Here is a 26,281-nt window from a genome sequence, read left to right as displayed (position 1 = left end):
GACGAGGAGGGAAAGTTTACCTTTGTCACATAGGATGTCATTTGTAACTTTGGTACGAGCCGTTTCGCAGGGGATGAATTCCTGATACAAATATAGAGTTTGTGGAAGAATTTAGGAAGCGACATCACATTCAAGGACTTTGGAGAGGAAAGGGAGGTTGGAGATGGGACGGTACTTTGCAAGGACAGTGGGATCAAGGGTTGATTTATTTTTGAGGATGAGGGGAGGACAGTAGATTTGAAAGGAAGGGAGAACAATACCTGAGAAGAGAAAACTTAACAATATCAGCTAATATGGGAGCCAGAAAGGAAAGTTTAACAGGGATAGGGTCAAGGACAAGATGAATGAGTAGTTCAGATGTGACCCACTTTGGGAGGGGAAGGGGGAGCGGCAGAGCTGTGACAATTGGTGTCAATGTCAATGGGTTAGGGAGAAGGTAATCAGGTGGGGACATAATCTGACATCGTATAGGTGAGACAAACATAAGCGAATCACATTCCCTTTCATATTCACAGTAAACGTCAGTGGGTGCCTTGTCAAATATTTGTCCAATTTACATTTCCCTGAAGTGTCTTGCGATGTTTTCTTACATTAAAGGCACTGTATAAATGGGAGTTGTTGTTGAGTGATTACAGGTATTCTACCTGAAGTTGTTCCCCTGTGCTGTGGCCCACAGACTCCACCAATCGTTTCTGAGCATCAGTCCTTCTCTGCAACAACGCAGCCTCCAACTGCCTCAGCCTCACCTGTAGAGTCAACACAAGCCACAAAGACCATAGCATACAGGGGGTTAATGCAAATCACACTGGTTTATGTTCTATCAAACGGTGGACAATCCCACCCTGAGCCCAGTTACTGCATGTTAAGCAATCTACTGGTGTCAATCCAGCACCCTCGCACCATCAGTTAGTAACCCCTCTCCCCCAGTGCCCCGTGTTACTGACTGTATCTGCACAGCTGTTAATCCAGCTCCTGCACACTGTCACTCTGTAATCCGCTCCCCTGCACTCTGTGTCACCGACTATATCTCTACTGATGTTAATCCAGCTCCTGCACACTGTCACTCTGTAACCCGCTCCCTTGCACTCTGTGTCACCGACTATATCTCTACTGATGTTAATCCAGCTCCTGCACACTGTCACTCTGTAACCCGCTCCCCTGCACTCTGTGTCACTGACTATATCTCTACTGATGTTAATCCAGCTCCTGCACACTGTCACTCTGTAACCCGCTCCCTTGCACTCTGTGTCACCGACTATATCTCTACTGATGTTAATCCAGCTCCTGCACACTGTCACTCTGTAACCCGCTCCCCTGCACTCTGTGTCACCGACTATATCTCTACTGATGTTAATCCAGCTCCTGCACACTGTCACTCTGTAATCCGCTCCCCTGCACTCTGTGTCACCGACTATATCTCTACTGATGTTAATCCAGCTCCTGCACACTGTCACTCTGTAACCCGCTCCCTTGCACTCTGTGTCACCGACTATATCTCTACTGATGTTAATCCAGCTCCTGCACACTGTCACTCTGTAACCCGCTCCCCTGCACTCTGTGTCACTGACTATATCTCTACTGATGTTAATCCAGCTCCTGCACACTGTCACTCTGTAACCCGCTCCCTTGCACTCTGTGTCACCGACTATATCTCTACTGATGTTAATCCAGCTCCTGCACACTGTCACTCTGTAACCCGCTCCCCTGCACTCTGTGTCACTGACTATATCTCTACTGATGTTAATCCAGCTCCTGCACACTGTCACTCTGTAACCCGCTCCCCTGCACTCTGTGTCACCAACTATATCTCTACTGATGTTAATCCAGCTCCCTCACACAGTCTCTCACTAACCTCTCCCCCAGCACTGTTTGTTGAAAATTGAAAGAAAGGTGTAGAATGCTGCAAAGATTAGTGGTAGGTCAAAAGATAGGGAAAATTTTAGTAAACTGGCAAGAAATTCAAAAACAGACAGTAAAAAGCTTCTACAAATATATAAAAAGAGAGTAGCTAAAGTAAGGTTGGTCCCTTGGAGGATGAGACTGGGGAATTGATAATCAGAAACAAGGAAATGGCAGAGACTTTGAACAAGTATTTTGTATTTGTCTTCACAGTAGAAGACACAAAAAGCACCTCAAGAATAGCAGAAAATCAAGAGGCGAAAGGGAGGGAGGAACTTAAAATAATCACCAGAGAAAAAGTATTAGGAAAGCTAATGGAACTAAAGGCTGACAAGTCCCCTAGACTTGATGGCCGGCATCCTAGGGTCTGAAAGGAAGTGGCTACAGAGATAGTGGATGCATTGGTTGTAATCTTCCAAAATTCCCTAGATTTTGGAAAGGTCCCAGCGGATTGGAAAACTGCAAATGTAACGCCTCTATGCGGGGGATGGGGGGGGGGGGAGAGGGGGGGGTGGTGCGAGAGGAAGCAGAAAACTATAGGCCAGTTAACCTTAACATCTGCCATTATTAAGGAAGGAAGTAGTAGCAGGACATTTGGAAAATTATAATACGATCAGGCAGAGTCAACATGGTTTTATGAAAGGGTTTCACAAATGTATTGGAATTCTTTGAGAAAGTAACAAGCAGGGTGGATAAAAGGGGAGCCGGTAGATGGCGGCACAGTGGCGCAGTGGTTAGCACCGCAGCCTCACAGCTCCAGCGACCCGGGTTCAATTCCGGGTACTGCCTGTGCGGAGTTTGCAAGTTCTCCCTGTGTCTGCGTGGGTTTCCTCCGGGTTCTCCGGTTTCCTCCCACATGCCAAAGACTTGCAGGTTGATAGGTTAATTGGCCATTATAAATTGCCCCTAGTATAGGTAGGTGGTAGGGGAATATAGGGACAGGTGGGGATGTTTGGTAGGAATATGGGATTAGTGTAGGATTAGTATAAATGGGTGGTTGATGGTCGGCACAGACTCGGTGGGCCGAAGGGCCTGTTTCAGTGCTGTATCACTAAACTAAAAACTAAACATGTAGTGTATTTGGATAGTTTGCGGATGATACGAAACTTGGAAGCAGTGAACTGTGAGGAGGATAGTGTAGAACTTCAAACAGACATAGTTGGTGGAATGGGCAGACAGGTGGCAGATGAAGTTCAATGCAGAGAAATGTGAAGTGATTCATTTTGGTGGAAGAACATGGAGAGACAATAGAGAATAAAGGGTACAATTCTAAAGAGGGTGCAGGAGCAGAGGGACCTGGGTGTATATGTGCATAAGTCATTGAAGGTGACAGGACAGGTTGAGAGAGCAGTTAATAAAGCATACAGTATCCTGGGCTTTATTAATAGGGACATAGAGTACAAGAGCAAGGAAGTTATGTTGAACTTGTATAAGACACTAGTTCGGCCTCAGCTGGAGTATTGTGTCCAGTTCTGGGCACCGCACTTGAGGAAAGACGTGAGGACATTGGAGAGAATACAGAAAAGATTCACAAGAATGGTTCCAGGGATGAGGAATTTCAGTTATGAAGATAGATTGGAGAAGTTAGGACTGTTTTCCTTGGAGAAGAGAAGGCTGAGAGGTGATTTGACAGAGGTATTCAAAATCATGAAGGGTCTGGACAGAATAGATAGAAAGAAACTGTTCCCACTCGTGAAAGGATCGAGAACGAGAGGGCACAGATTTAAAGTATTTGGTAAGGGAAGCAAAAGTGACACGAGGAAAAACTTTTTCACTCAGAGAGTGGTTAAGGTCTGGAATGCGCTGCCAGAGAACGTGGTGGAGGCAAGTTCAATTGAAGCGTTCAAAAGAGAATTAGACAGTTATATGAAACGAAAGAATGTGCAGGGTTATGGGGAGAAGGCAAGGGAATGAAACTGAGGGAATTGCTCTTTCAGAGAGCCAGTGTGGACACGATGGACCGAATGGCCTCCTTCTGTACTGTAACAATTCTGTGATTCTGGGATTTCCAAAAGGTGCCAAATAAAGGGTTACTACACAAGGTGCTCATGGTGTTGGGGGCAGTGTGTAGCAATGTGTCTGTATATGGACACCGGTGTCCATGGTAAAAATGTTGAGGTCTGCACTAATTTTAAATGTCTTAACCAAAGCTTGCCTATGAACAGTTTGAAACATTTCCACATCTCACATTACCATTGTGCCTGTTTTAAGCTTGGAGTCCGCTGTGCAAGTATTAGCCTCCAACTGTTTAACAGTCCCGTGAAGCACAGTGGGGACAGTCTAGTAGGTTAACGGTGTTATATAAATGCAGTTTGTTGCTGTTTATTTCCTGGTCAGCTTGAGCAATTCATCACTACATTCTGCCCTATTTATGGAGGAAGGTGAGGCTCACAGATTGGAACAGATGTGACCCAGCAGCATCACAAATCATTGCTATTAATGACTGTTCCCTCCCTACCTGGACTCTCACTGTGTCTGTTAAATGCAGAATATTCCTCCTTGGGAACTGTACCTCCACCCACTACCCTCCCCACTCCAGATTTTAAACTGAGGGAATGTAGCCCCAACAGCAACTGCCGTCCACATTTAGATGCACGTGAAACTACAAAGTGATTTCCAATGATTTGTGAATGAACACAATGACAGCGAAACAAACAGGCTCCCGGTTTTCTGAGACCTCACTTCATTCCCCTTGGAATTAGAGAATTTAATTGGACAGCATTCTAACAGGGTGTCACAAATGTAATTAGTAAAGTTCCAGTTCAGTCCACTTCCAAACTTATAAGGTAATTTTAATTAAGATGCCTAAAGCTGATAAAAAGGATTTCTCATTCCACATACCCATGTCACAACTTTATTTAGTATTCGAATACATAGGTGTTGTTTATTACTCACAGCCTGTAGTCCATTTTAATTAACTATTTTGCTTTAGTTTTAATGCTGCACCAGGGTGTTTAATGCTGTGTTTTTATGCTGGATGAATTTATGTAAAATTCCTCAGGCCTGCCATTTCATCAACAACTTTCTTAATGGAAATCTGATGTTCCAGAACAGGTCCCGGCCCGAGACATTCGCCTGGGGGGAAATGTGGTACTTGTGTTAATATCGGTGATTGATCAAAAGATTTACAAGAAGGCGTACACAGTTTTTAATTTTAATTATGTTGGGACAAAACAGATGAACGGATAGCGTAAAAGAAATAAATACTTTTTTTTTTATTCTTTCATGGGATGTTGCCCATCCCTAATTGCCCTTAACAAGTGAGTGGCTTGCTAGATATTTCATTTTACAACAATCGACAATAGTTTCATAGTCACAATTAGACTAGCTTTTAATTCCAGATTTATTAATTGAATTCAAATTTCACCAGCAGGATGACATAGATTGGGACCTGAATATTGAAGGGTACATGGCATTTAGGAAGGACAGGAAGCTAGGAAAAGGTGGAGGGGTGGCTCTGTTAATTAATGATGGTATTAGAGCAATAGAGAGGGATGACCTAAGTTCAGGAGACCAGGATGTAGAAGCGGTTTGGGTCTAAATGAGAAATGATAAAGGCAAGAAGTCACTTGTGGGAATCGTGTACAAGCCCCCTAACAGTAACCATACAGTAGGACAGGGTATAAAGGAAGAAATAATGGGAGCTTGTCAGAAAGGTACTGCGATAATCATAGGGATTTTAATTAGCATATAGACTGGAAAAATCAGAGGGGCAAAGGTAGCCTAGATGAGGAGCTCATAGAATGTTTTTGGGATAGTTTCTTAGAACAGCATGTTCTGGAGCCAATCAGAGATCAGACCTGATATTGTGAAATGAGATAGGATCAATTAATGACCTCAGAGTGAAGGTCCCCCTAGGTAGCAGCGATCATAATATGATTGAATTTTACATTCAGTTTGTGGGAGAGAAGAGTGGGTCCAAGACTAGTATTTTAAAACTTAAATAAGGGCAATTATGAGGGCATGAAAGCAGAGCTAGCAAAAGTGAACTGGTAAATCAGGTTAAGGGATAGATCAATAGAGATGCAGTGGCAGACATTTAAGGGGATATTTCAGAATACACAGAATAGATACAGTCCAACAAGAAAGAAAAATTCCTAGTTGAGGACCTGTCATCCGTGGTTAACCAAAACAGTTAAAGACAGTATCAAACGTAAAGAAAAAGCCTATAATTGCGCAAAGATGGGAGGCAGGTCAGAACAGGGCGGCACAGTGGCGCAGTGGTTAGCACCGCAGCCTCACAGCTCCAGGGATCCGGGTTCGATTCTGGGTACTGCCTGTGTGGAGTTTGCAAGTTCTCCCTGTGTCTGCGTGGGTTTTCCCCGGGTGCTCCGGTTTCCTCCCACAGCCAAAGACTTGCAGGTAATAGGTAAATTGGCCATTGTAAATTGCCCCTAGTGTAGGTAGGTGATAGGGAATATGGGATTACTGTAGGGTTAGTATAAATGGGTGGTTGTTGGTCGGCACAGACTTGGTGGGCCGAAGGGCCTGTTTCAGTGCTGTATCTCTAAATTAAAAAAAAATAAAAAAATAAAAATAACAGTGGCGCAGTGGTTAGCACCGCAGCCTCAGCTCCAGCGACCCGGGTTCAATTCTGGGTACTGCCTGTGTGGAGTTTGCAAGTTCTCCCTGTGTCTGCGTGGGTTTCCTCCGGGTGCTCCGGTTTCCTCCCACACGCCAAAGACTTGCAGGTTGATAGGTAAATTGGCCATTAGCAATTGCCCCTAGTATAGGTAGGTGGTAGGGAAATATAGGGACAGGTGGGGATGTGGTAGGAATATGGAATTAGTGTAGGATTAGTATAAATGGGTGGTTGATGGTCGGCACAGACTCGGTGGGCCGAAGGGCCTGTTTCAGTGCTGTATCTCTAAAAGATTGGACAGAATATAAAAAACAGCAAAGAATGACTAAAAGATTAATAAGGAGAGAAAAATTAGAGTACGAAAGAAAGTTAGCTAGAAATATATAAACAGATAGTAAGAGTTTCTAAAGATATTTTTTAAAAAAGTTAACATGGTGAGCATTGATCCTATAGAAAGTGAGTCTGGGGAATTAATAATGGATAATAAGGAGATGGCAGATGAATTGAACAGATATTTTGCATCGGTCTTCACTATTGAGGATACAAATAACATCCCAGTATTAGCTGTAAGTCAGGAAATGGAAGGGAGGGAGGAACTCAAGGAAATTACAATCACCAGGGAAGTGGTAATGAACAAATTGTTGGAGCTGCGGGCTGACAAGTCCCCGGGTCCTGATGGACTTCATCCTAGGGTCTTAAAAGAAGTGGCCAGTGAGATAGTTGATGGGTCAGTTTTAATTTTCCAAAATTCCCTAGATTCGGGAAAGGTTCCATTAAATTGGAAAATAGCAAAAGTAACTCCTTTATTCAAAAAGGGAGGGAGACAGAAAGCAAGAAACTACAGGCCATAATAATAATAAAAGCAAAATACTGCAGATGCTGGAAATCTGAAATAAAAACAAGAAATGCTGGTAATACTCAGCAGGTCTGGCAGCATCTGTGGAGAGAGAAACAGAGTTAACGTTTCAGGTCAGTGACCCTTCATCAGAACTGGCAAATGTTAGAAATGTAATAGGTTTTAAGCAAATAAAGCAGGGCTGGGGCAAGAGATAACAAAAGGCAAGGTGTTGACAGGACAGAGGGTCACGAGAGGCCAGTTAGCTTAACATCTGTCATAGGTAAAACATTAGAAGCTATTATTAAAGACATTATAGCTTAGAAAAATTCAAAGAAATCAGAGTCAACATGGTTTTATGAAAGGGAAATCATGTTTAACTGATTTATTGGAGTTCTTTGAAGAAGTAGATTGCTGTGGATAAAGGGGAACCAGTGGATGTACTGTACTTACATTTCTAGAAGGCATTTGATAAGGTGCCATCAAAGGTTATTGTGGAAAATAAAAGCTCATGGTGTAGGGGATAATATATTGGCATGGATAGAAGATTGTCTAGCTAACAGGAAACAGAGAGTAGGCATAAATGGGTAATTTTATGGTTGGCAAGATGTAATGAGTGGTGAGCCACAGAGACCAGTGCTGGGGACTCACCTTTTTACAATTTATATAAATGACTTAGATGAAGGGACTGAAGGTATGGTTGCTAAATTTGTTGGTGACACAAAGATAGAAGGGAAAATAAGTTGCGACAAGGACATAAGGAGGCTATAAATGGATATAGATAGGTTAAATGAGTGGGCAAAGACCTGGCAAATGAGCAACAATGTGAGAAAATGTGAAATTGTCCATTTTGGCAAAAAGAATTTTAAAGAAGCATATTAGCTAAATGGTGAGACATTGCGGAGCTCTGAGATGCAGAGGGATCTCGGTGTCCTAGTGCAAAAGGTTAGTATGCAGGTACAACAAGTAATTGGGAAAGCAAATAGATGTTACTGTTTATTGTGAGGGGAACTGAATACAAAAGTAGGGAGGTTATGCTTCAGCTATACAGGGCGTTGGAGAGACCACATCTGGAATACGGTGTACAGTATTGGTCTCCTTATTTAAGGAAGGATGTAAATGCGTTGGAAGCAGTTCAGAGAAGGTTTATTAGACTAATACCTGGAATGGGCAGGTTGTCTTCTGAGGAAAGGTTGGACAGGCTAGGCTTGTATCTGCTGGAGTTTAGAAGAGTAAGGGGCGACTTCATTGAAACATATAAGATCCTGAGGGGTCTTGACAGGGTGGATGTAGAAAGGATGTTTCCCCTTTTGGGAGAATCTAGAACTAGGGGTCACTGTTTAAAAATAAGGTGTCATCCATTTAAGAGAGAGATGAGGAGAACTTTTCTCTCAGAGGGTCATGAGTCTTTGGAATTCTCTTCCCCAAAAGGCGGTGGAAGCAGAGTCTTTGAATATTTTTAAGGCAGAGGTAGATAGATTCCTGGTAAGCAAGGAGGTGAAAGGTTATCGGGGGTATGTGGAAATGTGGAGTTAAGGTTACAATCAAATCAGCCATGATCTTATTGAATGGTGGAGCAGGCTCAAGGGGCCAAGTGGCCTACTCCTGCTCTTAATTTGTATGTTCGTATGAATGGATGAGTTAATGAAGCTCCACACATTTAAATATGGCCACCTGTAGCTCCGACTGAGAGTCGCTTTCTTATTAAATGCCTCAAACTGATGTAGCTGTACATAAATAAAAGGTGAAATTGAAAAAGTCCAAAAAAAGCCTTACACAACAACCTGATGATTGAGTGCCCGATTGTAAAAAGCTCAACATTCTGATGTAACTTGTAAATATAAAATGGATTTATTAGCCAAAAGATAAAGTAATATTTCCTCAGTTACTGCTAGGATAGTACTTACTGACTTTGTGTTATAACTTCAAGTTTATTTGATCTGATGTTTACAGTGATAATGATCAGAGAGAAACAAACAAATCTACAGGCTTTGAAACTCCCTTTATCTAATTCGAATGATATTTTCAGCTTGCTGATTTAACCCAAGAGAAATGCACTTTATTGGTGACCCTGGTGTAGAGTGTTTTGTAATTTCCATAAATGATTGAAACCTGGCTCCCAGATAGGCTATCTTTCATGGCAGCCTTTAATTCCCTTTATAGGTGCTTCTCAACACAACATAGGATATCATAAATGTGAAGGCACACCCTCCCCTATCTCTATATTCTCAAGGCCATGAAACAAATGGTATACAAACTCCATTCACAACTGCTCATTCAAAAATCAAGCACCATTTGATGCTTAACAGGATAAGGAATGTGTAATGTGCAGACGGCCTTTGCATGCTTGCTAGCTCGCTAATACTGTTGTGCTGCTCTCCATTGATGTTTGTATGCTCAGCTACTTTATTTATAGGGAGAAATATGTTTTAAATCGCTCTGTGTTTTGATGGCATTAGATTTGCTGTACACTTTATATACAGATTAATTGCCCCATGTCAGTGGCTGAGTCAATAATTCTGTCAAATGTACATGGTGCAACATGTTGGTGCCTATTCCTGATTGGGGTGGTATATTAGCATGGATAGAGGATTAGCTAACTAACAGGAACAGAGAGTTGTGATGAATTGGGCATTTTCAGGTTGGCAAGCTGTAACCTGTGGGGTGCCACAGGGATCAGTTCTGGGGCTTCAACTATTTACAATCTATATTACTGACTTAGATGAAGGGCCTGAGTGTATTGTAGCCAAAGATAGGTAGGAAAGGAAGTTGTGAGGAGGACACAAAGTATCTGCAGAGATATGTTAAGTGAGTTGGCAGATGAAGTAAAGTGTGGGAAAATGTAAACTTGTCCACTTTGGTGTGAAGAATAGAAAAGCTGAATATTATTTAAATGGAGAGAGATTGCAGAATGCTGTGGTACAGAAGCATCTGGGGTTACTGTACATGAAACACAAAAGGTTAACATGCAGGTGCAGCAAGTCATTAGGAAGGCAAATGGAATGTTGGCTTTTATTGTAAGGGGGATGGAGTATAAAAGTAGGGAAGTCTTGCTACAACTGTACAGGACATTGGGTGAGACCACTAGTGAGAGATCTAGAATACTGTGTACAGTTTTGGTCTCCTTACTTAAGGAGGGATATACTTGCATTGGAAACAGTTCAGAGAAGGTTCATGAGGCTGATTCCTGGGATGAAGGGGTTGACTTATGAGGAAAGGTTAAGCAGTTTGGGCCTGTATTCATTGGAGTGTCGAAAATTGACAGGTGATCTTTATTGAAACATATAAGATTCTGAGGGGGCTTGACAGGGTAGATGCTGAGAGGATGTTTCCCCTCGTGGGGGAATCTAGAACTAGGGGATGATGGCGATGAGGAGGAATTTCTTCTCTCAAAAGGGTTGTTAATCTTTGGAATTCCCTACCTCAGCGAGCAGTGGAGGCTGGGTCATTGAATATATTCCAGGCTCAGCTCGACAGATTTTTCATCCACAAGGGAGTCAAGGGTTAGAGGAGGCAGGTAGGAAAGTGGAGTTAAGGCCACAATCAAATCAGCCATGATCTTACTGAATGGTACAGCAGGTTTGAGGGACAAATGGCCTACTCATGCTCCTCTTTCTTAGGTTACGTTACTGACTGTATCTGTACTGATGATAATCTAATTCCCTCATACTGTTTATAAAAGCAAAATACTGCAGATGCTGGAAATCTGAAATAAAAACAAGAAATGCTGGAATCACTCAGCAGGTCTGGCAGCATCTGTGGAAAGAGAAGCAGAGTTAACGTTTCAGGTCAGTGACCCTTCTTCGGAACTGACAAATATTAGAAAAGTCACAGGTTATAAGCAAGTGAGGTGGGGGTGGGGCAAGAGATAACTAAAAATGAAAGTAAAATGGGGGGCTGTCATGCTCTGATACTTTCATTTTTAGTTATTTTTTCTTCCTTTTTTTTAAAAAAACATTCTTTTATTACATTTTTTACAATCTTTTTTTTGCATTTATTTCATTTCATCTTAGTTTGTTCAGTTTGCTTACCCACTGTTTTTTTTCAGGTTTGCACTTGCTGCTGTTCAATATTCAGTGTATTAACACCTAATCTGTACTAATGCTTTGTCTTTCAACACACCATTAACATATTGTTTGCCTTTGCTCCGTGACCTTTTGGTCAGCTATGTGGCCTGGTCCAATTTAGACCTCCTTTGTTATCTCTTGCCCCACCCCCACCTCACTTGCTTATAACCTGTGACTTTTCTAATATTTGTCAGTTCCGAAGAAGGGTCACTGACCCGAAACGTTAACTCTGCTTCTCTTTCCACAGATGCTGCCAGACCTGCTGAGTGGTTCCAACATTTCTTGTTTTCATCCCTCATACTGTTTCTCAGGGTCGAGGGCAGGTTGAGAAAGTGGTTAATAAGGCATACGAGATCCTGGGCTTTATAAATAGAGGCATAGAGTACAAAAGTAAAGAAGTCATGATGAACCTTTATAAAACTCTGGCTCAGCCTCAGGTGGAGTATTGTGTCTATTTCTGCACACCATACTTCAGGAAGGATGTTCAGGCTTGAGCGAGGGTGCAGAGGAGATTTACAAGAATGTTTCCAGGGATGAGGCACCACAAATGACAAAGGCATGTCCTGTTGACCCTGCAAAGTCCTCCTTACTAACGTCTGGGGGCTTGTGCCAAAGCTGTGAGCTGTCCCACAGACTAGTCAAGCAACAGCCTGACATAGTCATACTCACGGAATCATATCTTACAATGTCCCAGACACTGCCATCACCATCCCCGGGTATGTCCTGTCCCACCGCAGGACAGACCCACCAGAGGTGGTGGCACAGTAGTATACAGTAGGGAGGGAGTTGCCCTGGGGTCCTCAACATCGACTCCAGACCCCATGAAGTCTCATGGCATCAGATCAAACATGAGCAATGAAACCTCCTGCTGATTACCACCTACTCAGCTGATGAATCAGTGCTTCTCTATGTTGAACAGCACTTGAAGGAAGCACAGAGGGTGGCAAGGGCACAGAATGTACTCTGGCTGGGCGACTTCAATGTCCATCAGCAAGAGTGGCTCAGTAGCACCACGACTGACCGAACCCTAAAGGACATAGCTGCTAGACTGGGTATGCGGCAGGTGGTGGGGGAACCAACATGAGGGAAAAACATACTTGATCTTGTCCTCACCAATCTGCCTGCCGCAGATGCATCTGTCTATGACAGTATTGGTAGGAGTGACAACCGCACAGTCCTTGTGGAGACGAAGTCCCATCTTCACATTGAGGATACTGTCCATCGTGTTAAGTGGCACTATCACCATGCTAAATGGGATAGATTTCGAACAGATCTAGCAATGCAAAACTGGGCATCCATGGGGCGCTGTGGGCCATCAGCAGCAGCAGAATTGTACTCAACCACAATCTGTAACCTCACGGCCCGGCATATCCCCCACTCTACCATTACCATCAAGCCAGGAGACCAACCCTAGTTCAATGAAGAGTGCAGGAGGGCATGCCAGGAGCAGCACCAAGCATACCTCAAAATCAGGTGTCAACCTGGTGAAGCCACAACCCAAGACTACTTGCATGCCAAAAAGCATAAGCAGCATGCAATAGACAGAGCTAAGCAATCCCATAACCAATGGATCAGATCTAAGCTCCGTAGTCCTGCCACATCCAGTCGTGAATGGTGGTGGACAATTAAACAACTAACTGGAGGAGGTGGCTCCACAAATATCCCCATCCTCAATGATGGTGGAGCCCAGCCAATCAGTGCAGAACATGCCACGCCCCTAACCAAGCTGTTCCAGTATAGCTACAAAACTGTCTTCTACCCTGCAATGTGGAAAATTGCCCAGGTATGTCCTGTACACAAAAAGCAGGACAAAATCAACCCACCCAATTACCACCCCATCAGTCTACTCTCAACTCATCAGTAAAGTGCTGGAAGGTGTCATCAAGCGGCACTTGCTTAGCAATAACCTGCTCACTGATGCTCAGTTTGGGTTCCGCCAGGGCCACTCAGCTCCAGACCTCATTACAGCCTGGATTCAAACATGGACAAAAGAGCTGAACTCAAGAGGTGAGGTGAGAGTGACTGCTCTTGACATCAAGGAGCACTAGCAAAACTGGAGTCAATGGGAATCAGGGGGAAAACTCTCCGCTGGTTGGAGTCATACCTAGCACAAAGGAAGATGGTTGGGGATGTTGGAGGTCAATCATCTGAGCTCCAGGACATCACTGCAGGAGTTCCTCAGGGTAGTGTCCTAGGCACAACCATCTTCAGCTGCTTCATCAACGACCTTCCTTCAATCATATGGACAGAAGTGGGGATGTTCGCTGATGATTGCACAATGTTCAGCACCATTTGCAATTCTTCAGATACTGAAGCAGTCCGTGTAGAAATGCAGCAAGACCTGGACAATATCCAGGCTTGGACTGATAAGTGGCAAGTTACATTCGCGCCACACAAGTGCCAGGCAATGATCAACTCCGACAAAAGTGCATCTAACTATCTCCCCTTGATATGTAACGGAATTATGATCGCTGAATCCCCCACTATCAACATCCTGGGGGGTTACCATTGACCAGAAACTGAACTGGAGTTCAGCCATATAAATATCGTGGTTACAAGAGCAGGTTGGAGGCTAGGAATCCTGCAGTGAGTAACTCACCTCCTGACTTCCCAAAGCCTGTCCACCATCTACAAGGCACAAGTCAGGAGTGTGATGGAATACTCTCCACTTGTCTGGATTGGTGCAGCTCCAACACTCAAGAAGCCCGACACCATCCAGGACAAAGCAGCCCGCTTGATTGGCACCCCATCTACAAACATTCACTCCCTCCACCACCGACGCACAGTGGCAGCAGTGTGTACCATCTACAAGATGCACTGCAGCAACTCACCAAGGCTCCTTAGACAGCAGCTTCCAACCCGTGACATCCACCAACTAGAAGGACAAGGGCAGCAAATACATGGGAACACCACCACCTGCAAGTTCCCCTCCAACCCACACACCATCCTGACTTGGAACTATATCGCCGTTCCTTCACTGTCGCTGGGTCAAAATCCTGGAACTCCCTTCCTAACAGCACTGTGGGTTTACCTACCCCAATGGACTGCAGCGGTTCAAGAAAGCAGCTCACCGCCACCTTCTCAAGGGCAATTAGGGATGGGCAATAAATGCTGGCCTGGCCAGTGATGCCCACATCCCATGAATGAATAAAAATAAAGTTATGCAGATAGATTGGAGAATCTGGAGCTGTTCTCTTTGGAGAAAAGGTTGAGAGGAGATTTGATACTGGTTCAAATCATGATGGGTCTGGAGAAACCATTCCATTAGCGGAAGGACTGAGAACCAGAAGACAGAGATTTAAGGTGATTGGAAAAAGAAGCAACAGCAACTTGAGGAAAAGCTTTATTTTTAAATGCAGCGAGTGGTTAGGATCTGGGATGCACTGCCTGAGAGTGTGTTGGAGGTTAGGATCTGGGATGCACTGCCTGAGAGTGTGTTGGAGGTTAGGATCTGGGATGCACTGCCTGAGAGTGTGTTGGAGGTTAGGATCTGGGATGCACTGCCTGAGAGTGTGTTGGAGGTTAGGATCTGGGATGCACTGCCTGAGTGTGTTGGAGGTTAGGATCTGGGATGCACTGCCTGAGTGTGTTGGAGGTTAGGATCTGGGATGCACTGCCTGAGAGTGTGTTGGAGGCAGATTCAATCTTGGCTTTCAAAAGGGAATCTGATAATTATCTCAATAGAAAAAAAAAATTGCAGGCCAACGAGGAACAGACAGTGGAGTGGGCGTAGCTATCTTGCTCTTGCAGAATGCTGGCACTGACATGACTGGCTGAATGGCCTCCTTCTGTACTGTAACCATTCTAATACTCTAACTAGCGCCCTGTGTTACTGACTATCTCTACTGATGTTAATCCAGCTCCCTCACACTGTCACTCAGTAACCCCTCTCCCCCAGCACCCTGTGTTACTGACTGTATCTCTACTGATGTTATAGAGTCATAGAGTCGTACAGCATAGAAACAGGCCCTTCGGCCCACCGCATCCATGCCGACCATAATGCCTATCTATACTAATCCCACCTGCCTGCATTAATTCCATATCCCTCTATGCCTTGCTCATTCAAGTACCTGTCCAGATGCCTCTTAAATGTTGCTACTGTTCCTGCCTCCACCACCTCCTCAGGCAGCTCATTCCAGATACCCACTATTCTTTGTGAAAAATTTACCCCTTTGATCCCCTTTAAACCTCCTCCCTCTCACCTTAAATCTATGCCCTCTGGTTTTAGTCACCCCTACCATGGGAAACAGACTCTGGCTATCTACCCTATCTATGTCTCTCATAATTTTATCTACCTCTATCATGTCCCCTCTCAGCTCCTTCGCTCCAGGGAAAACAGACCCAGCCTATCCAATCTCTCTTTATAACTCAAGCCCACCAAACCAGGCAACATCCTTGTGAATATTTTCTGCACCCTCTCTAGCTTAATCACATCTTTCCTGTAGTGCGGCGACCAGAACTGCACACAGTACTCCAAATTCAGCCTAAAGGGCAGCACAGTGGTGCAGTGGTTAGCACCGCAGCCTCACAGCTCCAGCCACCCGGGTTCAGTTCTGGGTACTGCCTGTGCGGAGTTTGCAAGTTCTCCCTGTGACCGCATGGGTTTCCACTGGGTGCTCCAGTTTCCTCCCACAGCCAAAGACTTGCAGGTTGATAGGTAAATTGGCCATTGTAAAAATAATTGCCCCTAGTGTAGGTAGGTGGTAGGAGAATTGAGGGAAGGTGGGGATGAGAGAGGGGAAAAATGGATTAACGTAGGATTAGTATAAATGGGTGGTTGATGGTCAGCACAGACTCAATGGGCCGAAGGGCCTGTTTTGGTGCTGTATCTCTCTATGACTCTAACCAACATTATGTACAACTGTCCCAACTCTTGTACTCAATGCCTCAGCCAATGAAGGCAAGCATGCCATATTCCTTCTTCACCACCCTGTCTACCTGTGTTGCCACTTTCAGGGAACTATGTTAATCCAGCTCCCTGACACAGTTGCTCAGTAGCACCTATCAACAGTCTCTTGCTACTTATTATTTAAATAAATTGATTGTTGACCCTGTCGAAATAGTAGGAGACTCATGTCTGTTTAAAAGGATAGGCCTGATTAAAGAATCAAGACCCACAGAACAAGACTGCACTGAGTCTGAATATAGTGAGTCACAACATAAATTAATGAGTGTGCACCAGCCTGTGCCATACCTGGTACTGGGTGATCTGTCGTGCTCCGTCCCTCAGTGACTGGCTCACCGTGGAGTGGAAAGACTGCAGCAGCTTCAGCCTGTGCTGTAAATTGCCCAGACACTCCAGGGCCACGGGGCAGATCTGGTCCCCAAATACATCCGACTGTCCCAGCAGATACCTCTGCTCACTTAGCTCCCGGCAAACTCTCTCCAGGGTGTCAGACAGCAACTGGAACACACAACAATCGATCAATTCAATCCCCACAGTTTCAGGACTGACAACAGCTCAAACAAACAGGGTCCCCAAGTTCAATCCCCTGACCCCAGCCATTGTCAGGTGGGTAGCACTCTTGCCTGTGAGTCAGACAGTCATCACTTCAAGGTCCACTCAACCGACCACAGCCCATAGTCTGCGCTGAGACTTCCAGTGCAATACCAAGGGAGTGCTGCACTGTCAGAGAGTCAGTACTGAGGGAGTGCTGCACTGTCGGAGGGTCAGCACTGAGGTAGCGCTGCACTGTCGGAGGGTCAGCACTGAGGGAGTGCTGCACTGTCAGAGGTGCTGTATTTCAGATAAAATGTTAAACTGAGCCTCTGTGTATATTCTATTCGAAACCAGCCGAATTAAATCCCAGCCTGTAATTGAAAAGGAGGAAAGCAGAACATCTGAAAGCACTTTACAGAATCACAGAATTGTTACAGTGCAGAATGAGGCCATTCGGCCCATCATGTCTGCATTGGCTCTCTGAAAGAGCAACTCGCAAGTTCCATTCCCTTCTCCCCGTAACCCTGCACATTATTCCTTTTCATATAACTGTCTAATTCCCTTTTGAATGTTTTAATTGAACCTGCCTCCACCACATTCTCAGGCAGCGCATTCCAGACCTTAACCACTCTCTGCATAAAAATGTTTTTCCTCATGTCACTTTTGCTTCTCTGAGCAAATATTTTAAATCTGTGCCCTCTCGTTCTCGATCCTTTCACGAGTGGGAACAGTTTCTCTCTATCTACTCTGTCCAGACCCCTCATGATATAAATACCTCGATCAAATCACCTCTCAGCCTTCTCTTCAGATATATTAATATATTTAAAAGCAAAAAATCACCCAAAACCCCTCGATTAGATTCCAGTCTCTAACTCACTCCCGGATATCTGTTATTCTCTATATAAATCCCCCAAACCCCTCGATTAGATTCCAGTCTGTAACTCACTCCCGGGTATCTGTTATTCTATATATAAACCCCCCGAACCCCTCGATTAGATTCCAGTCTGTAACTCACTCCCAGGTATCTGTTATTCTATATATAAACTACCCGAACCCCTCGATTAGATTCCAGTCTGTAACTCACTCCCGGGTATCTATTGTTCTATATATAAACCCCCTGAACCCCTCGATTAGATTCCAGTCTGTAACTCACTCCCGGGTATCTGTTATTCTATATATAAACCCCCCGAACAGATTCCAGTCTGTAACTCACTCCCGGGTATCTGTTATTCTATATATAAACCCCCCGAACCCCTCGATTAGATTCCAGTCTGTAACTCACTCCCGGGTATCTGTTATTCTATATATAAACCCCCCGAACCCCTCGATCAGATTCCAGTCTGTAACTCACTCCCGGGTATCTGTTATTCTATATATAAACACCCCGAACCCCTCGATTAGATTCCAGTCTGTAACTCACTCCCGGGTATCTGTTATTCTATATATAAACACCCCGAACCCCTCGATTAGATTCCAGTCTGTAACTCACTCCCGGGTATCTGTTATTCTATATATAAACCACCCGAACCCCTCGATTAGATTCCAGTCTGTAACTCACTCCCGGGTATCTGTTATTCTATAGATAAACCCCCCGAACCCCTCGATTAGATTCCAGTCTGTAACTCACTCCCGGGTATCTGTTATTCTATAGATAAACCCCCCGAACCCCTCGATTAGATTCCAGTCTGTAACTCACTCCCGGGAATCTCTTATTCTATATATAAACCCCCCGAACCCCTCGATTAGATTCCAGTCTGTAACTCACTCCCGGGAATCTCTTATTCTATAGATAAACCCCCCGAACCCCTCGATTAGATTCCAGTCTGTAACTCACTCCCGGGTATCTGTTATTCTATAGATAAACCCCCCGAACCCCTCGATTAGATTCCAGTCTGTAACTCACTCCCGGGTATCTGTTATTCTATATATGAACCCCTCGATTAGATTCCAGTCTGTAACTCACTCCCGGGAATCTCTTATTCTATATATAAACCACTGAAAACCCCCAATTCGATTCCAGCCTTTTGATTCTCTCTGTTATTTGTAACGTAACTGTGATAGTCTGAAGGTCTGGGTCATTACCTGATGGTCACGCAGCTCCTGTTCTGCCTCCTCGATGTGTATTGAGCTGTCGGAGCACATTCCCTCCTCCACAGCATCTAACCAGTGGCTGATCCACCTGGTGGCATTTTGCATGCTTTTCTCCAATTTTAAGCACTCAGCCTCATTAATGTGCCCCTGAGAAATGTAACAGGATAATCAGGACCCACTTAAAATGCTTATACCCCTCAAGGTGCAAGGTTTCCATGGTGCCGATCGCCATGGTTACAATTGGACACTCATGTCTGACTTGTGCCCGTGAGAGACAGAGGGGGCTGAGTTGAGCTCCATGTTGAACACAGAGGCCTCGGCCCCTCAGTTAGGGCTCTTGACTCAAGAAGAGCTTTTGGATTAGAATTGCTAACAGTCCCGGACTGGCCTGGAGTCTCCAGGCATTGATGATTAACCTGCAGGTCACTGTTGTGAGCAAAACAAGGGTGGAAAATCAGAAGGCTTTAAAGAAATGCATAAGGCATGAAACAAATTATGGCTTTTTTCATTTTCTTTGAATACTTTGGTTTATAAGTTGTGAAATTATTGGAAATGGGGAAGAAAAAGGCAGTTGGACTGAGAGTCAAGAATCATCCAATCAGGGAAGGAAGAGTCTGGTGGTAATCCCATTGGTCATTGGAAGACGAGACGCCACGATGACTGGCGCCAAATGCTGGGAGTGTGGGGGCACAGCGGGGGGGAACATCGGGGGGGGGTCACAGCGGGGGGGGGGGGTCACAGCGGGTGTCACAGTGGGGGGCCACGATGAAGGGTGTTTTGGAAAACCAATGGCAGGATTGTGTGGGGGGCAGGGTCATGTGGCAAAACCTCCAGTCATTTGTTCAAGAGTTGGCAGCTTTATTCTGAATGCAGCTGAAAAAGGAGGTGAGGGGGGGGGCGGTTGGTGTGGGGGGTGGTTGGTGAGGGGGGGTTTGTGAGGGGGGTGGGGGGGTGGTGGAGGGGTGGTGAGGGTGAGGCGGGGTGAGGGGGAGGGGGGGAGTGAGAGGGAGGGGGGCTGGTGAGGAGGAGGGGGCTGGTGAGGGGGAGGGGGGATGGTGGGGGTGAGGAGGAAGGGGATGGTCAGAGGGAGGGGGGCTGGTGAGGGGGAGGGGGGATGGTGAGATGGGGAGGAGCGATGGGGGGTGAGGGTGAGGGTGAGGGGGGGGGGAGGGGGAGTTTAGTTTAGTTTAGTTTAGAGATACAGCACTGAAACAGGCCCTTCGGCCCACCGAGTCTGCGCCGACCATCAACCACCCATTTATACTAATCCGACACAAATTCCATATTCCGACCACATCCCCACCTGTCCCTATATTTCCCTGCTACCTACCTATACTAGGGGCAATTTATAATGGCCAATTTACCTATCAACCTGCAAGTCTTTGGCATGTGGGAGGAAACCGGAGCACCCGGAGAAAACCCACGCAGACACAGGGAGAACTTGCAAACTCCACACAGGCTGTACCCAGAATTGAACCCGGGTCGCTGGAGCTGTGTGTGAGAGGGAGGGGGGCTGGTGAGGAGGAGGGGGCTGGTGAGGGGGAGGGGGGCTGGTGAGGAGGAGGGGGGATGGTGGGGGTGAGGAGGAGGGGGATGGTCAGAGGGAGGGGGGCTGGTGAGGGGGAGGGGGAATGGTGAGATGGGGAGGAGCGATGGGGAGGGGGTGTGAGGAGGGGGCTGGTGAGGAGGAGGGGGCTGGTGAGGGTGAGGAGGAGGGGGATGGTCAGAGGGAGGGGGGCTGGTGAGGGGGAGGGGGGATGGTGGGGGTGAGGAGGAGGGGGATGGTCAGAGGGAGGGGGGCTGGTGAGGGGGAGGGGGGATGGTGAGATGGGGAGGAGCGATGGGGAGGGGGTGAGGGTGAGGAGGGGGCTGGTGAGGAGGAGGGGGCTGGTGAGGGTGAGGAGGAGGGGGATGGTCAGAGGGAGGGGGGTTGGTGAGGAGGAGGGGGCTGGTGAGGGGGAGGGGGGATGGTGAGATGGGGAGGAGCGATGGGGAGGGGGTGAGGATGAGGAGGGGGCTGGTGAGGGACAGGAGGAGGGGGATGGTCAGAGGGAGGGGGGATGGTGAGGGGGAGGTCTCTGATGGGGGAACAACAGCAGCTGAGCACAGAAACTTAATGGATGATCTAATTGAGGTGTTTACGATGATTAACAAATTTGATCGGGTGGATAGAGAGAAATCACTTTCTCTGGGGGCGGGGGGGGGGGCCAGGGGGGCGTGGAGTCCCGAACAAGAGGGCAGAACCTTAAAATTAAAGCCAAGCCATTCAGGAGTGATGTCAGTAAACACTTCACACAAAGGGAAATGGAAATCTGGAAAACTTTCCTCCAAAACACTGTTGAAGCCGATGGTCAACTGAACATTTCAAAACTGACTTTGATGATTTTTGTTAAACAAATATATTAACAGCCATTGGAACGAAGGTAGGTCGATGGAGTTAAGATACAGATCATTCATGTCCTAACTGAATTGTGGAACAGGTCTGAGGCGATGAATAGCCTCCTCCTGTATCTGGCTGAAGGGGCAGGAATCAGCTCGTTACATTTTGTAAACTTGCATTTCTATCCAAGTTTCAGGAGCAGGAAACTGTGGTGCCTTGGATACCAACCATTAATAGAATAACCTGAGGGTATTTCTCACTGTCGCTTACACTTATAACCTCCCTCGACACTGTCCCCATCAAACACTCCCAGGACAGGTACAGCACATTATGAGAAGGATACAGTTGCACTAGAGAGGGTACAGAGAAAATTTATGAGGATGTTGCCTGGAATGGAGAATTCAAGCTATGAGGAAAGATTGAATGCCCTGCACCCCCTACCCTCTTCTCCCCGTGTAGTGACAGTGTTCCCACCTCTCCCCGTACCTTCTCCCCATGTAGTGACAGTGTTCCCACCTCTCCCCGTACCTTCTCCCCATGTAGTGACAGTGTTCCCACCTCTCCCTGTACCTTCTCCCCGTGTAGTGACAGTGTTCCCACCTCTCCCTGTACCTTCTCCCCATGTAGTGACAGTGTTCCCACCTCTCCCTGTACCTTCTCCCCATGTAGTGACAGTGTTCCCACCTCTCCCTGTACCTTCTCCCCATGTAGTGACAGTGTTCCCACCTCTCCCTGTACCTTCGCCCCGTGTAGTGACAGTGTTCCCACCTCTCCCTGTACCTTCTCCCCATGTAGTGACAGTGTTCCCACCTCTCCCCGTACCTTCTCCCCATGTAGTGACAGTGTTCCCACCTCTCCCTGTACCTTCTCCCCGTGTAGTGACAGTGTTCCCACCTCTCCCTGTACCTTCTCCCCGTGTAGTGACAGTGTTCCCACCTCTCCCTGTACCTTCTCCCCGTGTAGTGACAGTGTTCCCACCTCTCCCCGTACCTTCTCCCCGTGTAGTGACAGTGTTCCCACCTCTCCCCGTACCTTCTCCCCATGTAGTGACAGTGTTCCCACCTCTCCCTGTACCTTCTCCCCATGTAGTGACAGTGTTCCCACCTCTCCCCGTACCTTCTCCCCATGTAGTGACAGTGTTCTCACCTCTCCCTGTACCTTCTCCCCATGTAGTGACAGTGTTCCCACCTCTCCCTGTACCTTCTCCCCATGTAGTGACAGTGTTCCCACCTCTCCCTGTATCTTCTCCCCGTGTAGTGACAGTGTTCCCACCTCTCCCTGTACCTTCGCCCCATGTAGTGACAGTGTTCCCACCTCTCCCTGTACCTTCTCCCCATGTAGTGACAGTGTTCCCACCTCTCCCTGTACCTTCTCCCCGTGTAGTGACAGTGTTCCCACCTCTCCCTGTACCTCCTCCCCGTGTAGTGACAGTGTTCCCACCTCTCCCCATACCTTCTCCCCGTGTAGTGACAGTGTTCCCACCTCTCCCTGTACCTTCTCCCCGTGTAGTGACAGTGTTCCCACCTCTCCCTGTACCTCCTCCCCGTGTAGTGACAGTGTTCCCACCTCTCCCCATACCTTCTCCCCGTGTAGTGACAGTGTTCCCACCTCTCCCTGTATCTTCTCCCCGTGTAGTGACAGTGTTCCCACCTCTCCCTGTACCTTCTCCCCGTGTAGTGACAGTGTTCCCACCTCTCCCTGTACCTTCTCCCCGTGTAGTGACAGTGTTCCCACCTCTCCCTGTACCTTCTCCCCATGTAGTGACAGTGTTCCCACCTCTCCCTGTACCTTCTCCCCATGTAGTGACAGTGTTCCCACCTCTCCCTGTACCTTCTCCCCATGTAGTGACAGTGTTCCCACCTCTCCCTGTACCTTCTCCCCGTGTAGTGACAGTGTTCCCACCTCTCCCCGTACCTTCTCCCCGTGTAGTGACAGTGTTCCCACCTCTCCCTGTACCTTCTCCCCGTGTAGTGACAGTGTTCCCACCTCTCCCTGTACCTTCTCCCCATGTAGTGACAGTGTTCCCACCTCTCCCTGTACCTTCTCCCCATGTAGTGACAGTGTTCCCACCTCTCCCTGTACCTTCTCCCCATGTAGTGACAGTGTTCCCACCTCTCCCCGTACCTTCTCCCCGTGTAGTGACAGTGTTCCCACCTCTCCCTGTACTTTCTCCCCGTGTAGTGACAGTGTTCCCACCTCTCCCTGTACCTTCTCCCCGTGTAGTGACAGTGTTCCCACCTCTCCCTGTACCTTCTCCCCATGTAGTGACAGTGTTCCCACCTCTCCCTGTATCTTCTCCCCATGTAGTGACAGTGTTCCCACCTCTCCCTGTACCTTCTTCCCGTGTAGTGACAGTGTTCCCACCTCTCCCTGTACCTTCTCCCCATGTAGTGACAGTGTTCCCACCTCTCCCTGTACCTTCGCCCCATGTAGTGACAGTGTTCCCACCTCTCCCCGTACCTTCTCCCCATGTAGTGACAGTGTTCCCACCTCTCCCTGTACCTTCTCCCCATGTAGTGACAGTGTTCCCACCTCTCCCTGTACCTTCTCCCCATGTAGTGACAGTGTTCCCACCTCTCCCTGTACCTTCTCCCCGTGTAGTGACAGTGTTCCCACCTCTCCCTGTACCTTCTCCCCGTGTAGTGACAGTGTTCCCACCTCTCCCTGTACCTTCTCCCCATGTAGTGACAGTGTTCCCACCTCTCCCTGTACCTTCTCCCCATGTAGTGACAGTGTTCCCACCTCTCCCTGTACCTTCTCCCCGTGTAGTGACAGTGTTCCCACCTCTCCCTGTACCTTCTCCCCATGTAGTGACAGTGTTCCCACCTCTCCCTGTACCTTCTCCCCATGTAGTGACAGTGTTCCCACCTCTCCCCGTACCTTCTCCCCGTGTAGTGACAGTGTTCCCACCTCTCCCTGTACTTTCTCCCCGTGTAGTGACAGTGTTCCCACCTCTCCCTGTACCTTCTTCCCGTGTAGTGACAGTGTTCCCACCTCTCCCTGTACCTTCTCCCCATGTAGTGACAGTGTTCCCACCTCTCCCTGTACCTTCTCCCCATGTAGTGGCAGTGTTCCCACCTCTCCCTGTACCTTCTCCCCATGTAGTGACAGTGTTCCCACCTCTCCCTGTACCTTCTCCCCATGTAGTGACAGTGTTCCCACCTCTCCCTGTACCTTCTCCCCATGTAGTGACAGTGTTCCCACCTCTCCCTGTACCTTCTCCCCATGTAGTGACAGTGTTCCCACCTCTCCCTGTACCTTCTCCCCATGTAGTGACAGTGTTCCCACCTCTCCCTGTACCTTCTCCCCATGTAGTGACAGTGTTCCCACCTCTCCCTGTACCTTCTCCCCATGTAGTGACAGTGTTCCCACCTCTCCCTGTACCTTCTCCCCATGTAGTGACAGTGTTCCCACCTCTCCCTGTACCTTCTCCCCATGTAGTGACAGTGTTCCCACCTCTCCCTGTGTAGCGATGGCGGCTGCCTCTCGGCCTAGCTCTTGGAGTTGGGTTAACCACGAGTTCAGCTCCTCTGCTGCCAGCGGTGAAGCCGATGAGATTCCTCGGGCTCTGTGCAGACTCCTGGCTGTGACTGTCACCTGGATAAACATCACAGACATGTCAAAGAACAGAAAGGAGGACTTGCATTTCTATAGTGCCTTCAATAACCTCAGGAAGTGCCAAAGCGCTTTACAGCCAATGAAGTACTTTCTGAAGTGTAGTCACTGTTGTAACGTAGAAAATGACAGCCAATTTGTGCACAGCAAGCTCCCATAAACAGCAATGTGATAATGACCAGATTATCTGTTTTTGTGATTTTGATTGAGGGATAAATATTGACCAGGACACTGGGGGGAACTCCCCTGCTCTTCTTTGAAATAGTGTCATGGGATCTTTTACGTCTGCTTGAGAGGGCAGATTGGGCCATGGTTTAGCGTCTCAACCAAAAGACGACACCTCTGACAGTGCAACACTCCCTCAGTACTGCACTGGAGTGTCAGCCTTCATTAGTTTCTGGGGTAAGACTTGAACCCACGAACTCCTGACTCCCAGAGACTCCCGGTAAATATTAACAAACTCACAGAGACCACTTGTATAACATCTACACAGTGGTCGGAATCCCAGGCAGCATCCATCCCAGGCTCTCCTGGAAAGACTGTATTCAGTTACTCCAAGATAAATAGTGGAGAAAAGATTTTCCGAATATATCGCAAATAATCTACTAGTCGGTCAGCAGACAGAAATCTGTCGAGCTGCCACAATCTTGGGGATTCAGGTCACCAAGTCTGTAAACTGTAGTCTGTGAAGATTTCTCACTCAATCCAGAATCTTTCGTGAGCCTGGAGCTCCCTCTTTTGTAGGTCTGCAGTAAAAGTATTTAAAAAAATCTTTCCAGTCGATTTGGAGAACTTTGCGCTCAGTTACAGCTGGGGTTGTACAAATACAGAGGGTATTGATAGAGCAAATAAGGAGAAACTGCTCCACTGGCAGGAGGGTCAGTCACCATAGGAGATGAATTCAATTTGATCAGCAAAAGAAACAGAGGGGGAGATGAGGAGAAATATTTTTACGTTGTGAGCGATGATGATCGGGAACCCGCTGGACGATTCAATGGTAACTTTCAAAAAGGAATTGGATAAATATTTGAAGGGGAAAAATTTTCAGAGCTCTGAGGAACGAGCAGGACAGCATGGGACTAATTGGTAGCTCTGCTAAAGGGCCAGTACAGAAAGAGTGGGTTGAATGGCCTTCTTGTGCGCTGGATTCCCTGATTGCCCCGTACTGTAAGATGTAACATTTCGATCCCTGCATCAGTGGCTGGAGTCTGCTCCCTAGCTTAGGTTTTCAATTTGGTAAATAAACAAATGATTATAAATCAGCCTCAGACGTGAATCTGTTCCTCTCTCCACAATGTCACCTGAGCAGCTGAGTGTTTCTGTTTTTATTTCCGATTTCCAGCATCCACAGTATTTAGGCTTTTCAATTCAG

At 46.9% G+C, this 26,281-nt stretch overlaps 1 protein-coding gene across 1 annotated transcript in view; it reads right to left on the bottom strand.

Annotated features, from left to right (window-relative positions):
* LOC137373553 (nesprin-2-like) overlaps nt 1-26,281 on the bottom strand; it is a 105,662-nt gene that overhangs the window by 13,446 nt on the left and 65,935 nt on the right. The window contains exons 12-15 of the mRNA XM_068038483.1: nt 24,751-24,891; nt 18,906-19,061; nt 16,578-16,787; nt 645-746 (exon numbers count right to left, since the gene is read on the bottom strand). Of these exons, the coding sequence (XP_067894584.1) occupies nt 645-746; nt 16,578-16,787; nt 18,906-19,061; nt 24,751-24,891 (609 nt within the window). The remainder of the gene's footprint in view (nt 1-644; nt 747-16,577; nt 16,788-18,905; nt 19,062-24,750; nt 24,892-26,281) is intronic.

The sequence above is a fragment of the Heterodontus francisci genome, chromosome 9 (assembly GCF_036365525.1).
Source record: "Heterodontus francisci isolate sHetFra1 chromosome 9, sHetFra1.hap1, whole genome shotgun sequence".
Classification (NCBI taxonomy): domain Eukaryota; kingdom Metazoa; phylum Chordata; class Chondrichthyes; order Heterodontiformes; family Heterodontidae; genus Heterodontus; species Heterodontus francisci.
Note: the sequence above shows the minus strand (reverse complement) of the source record. Positions and strands in the feature narration are given on the sequence as shown.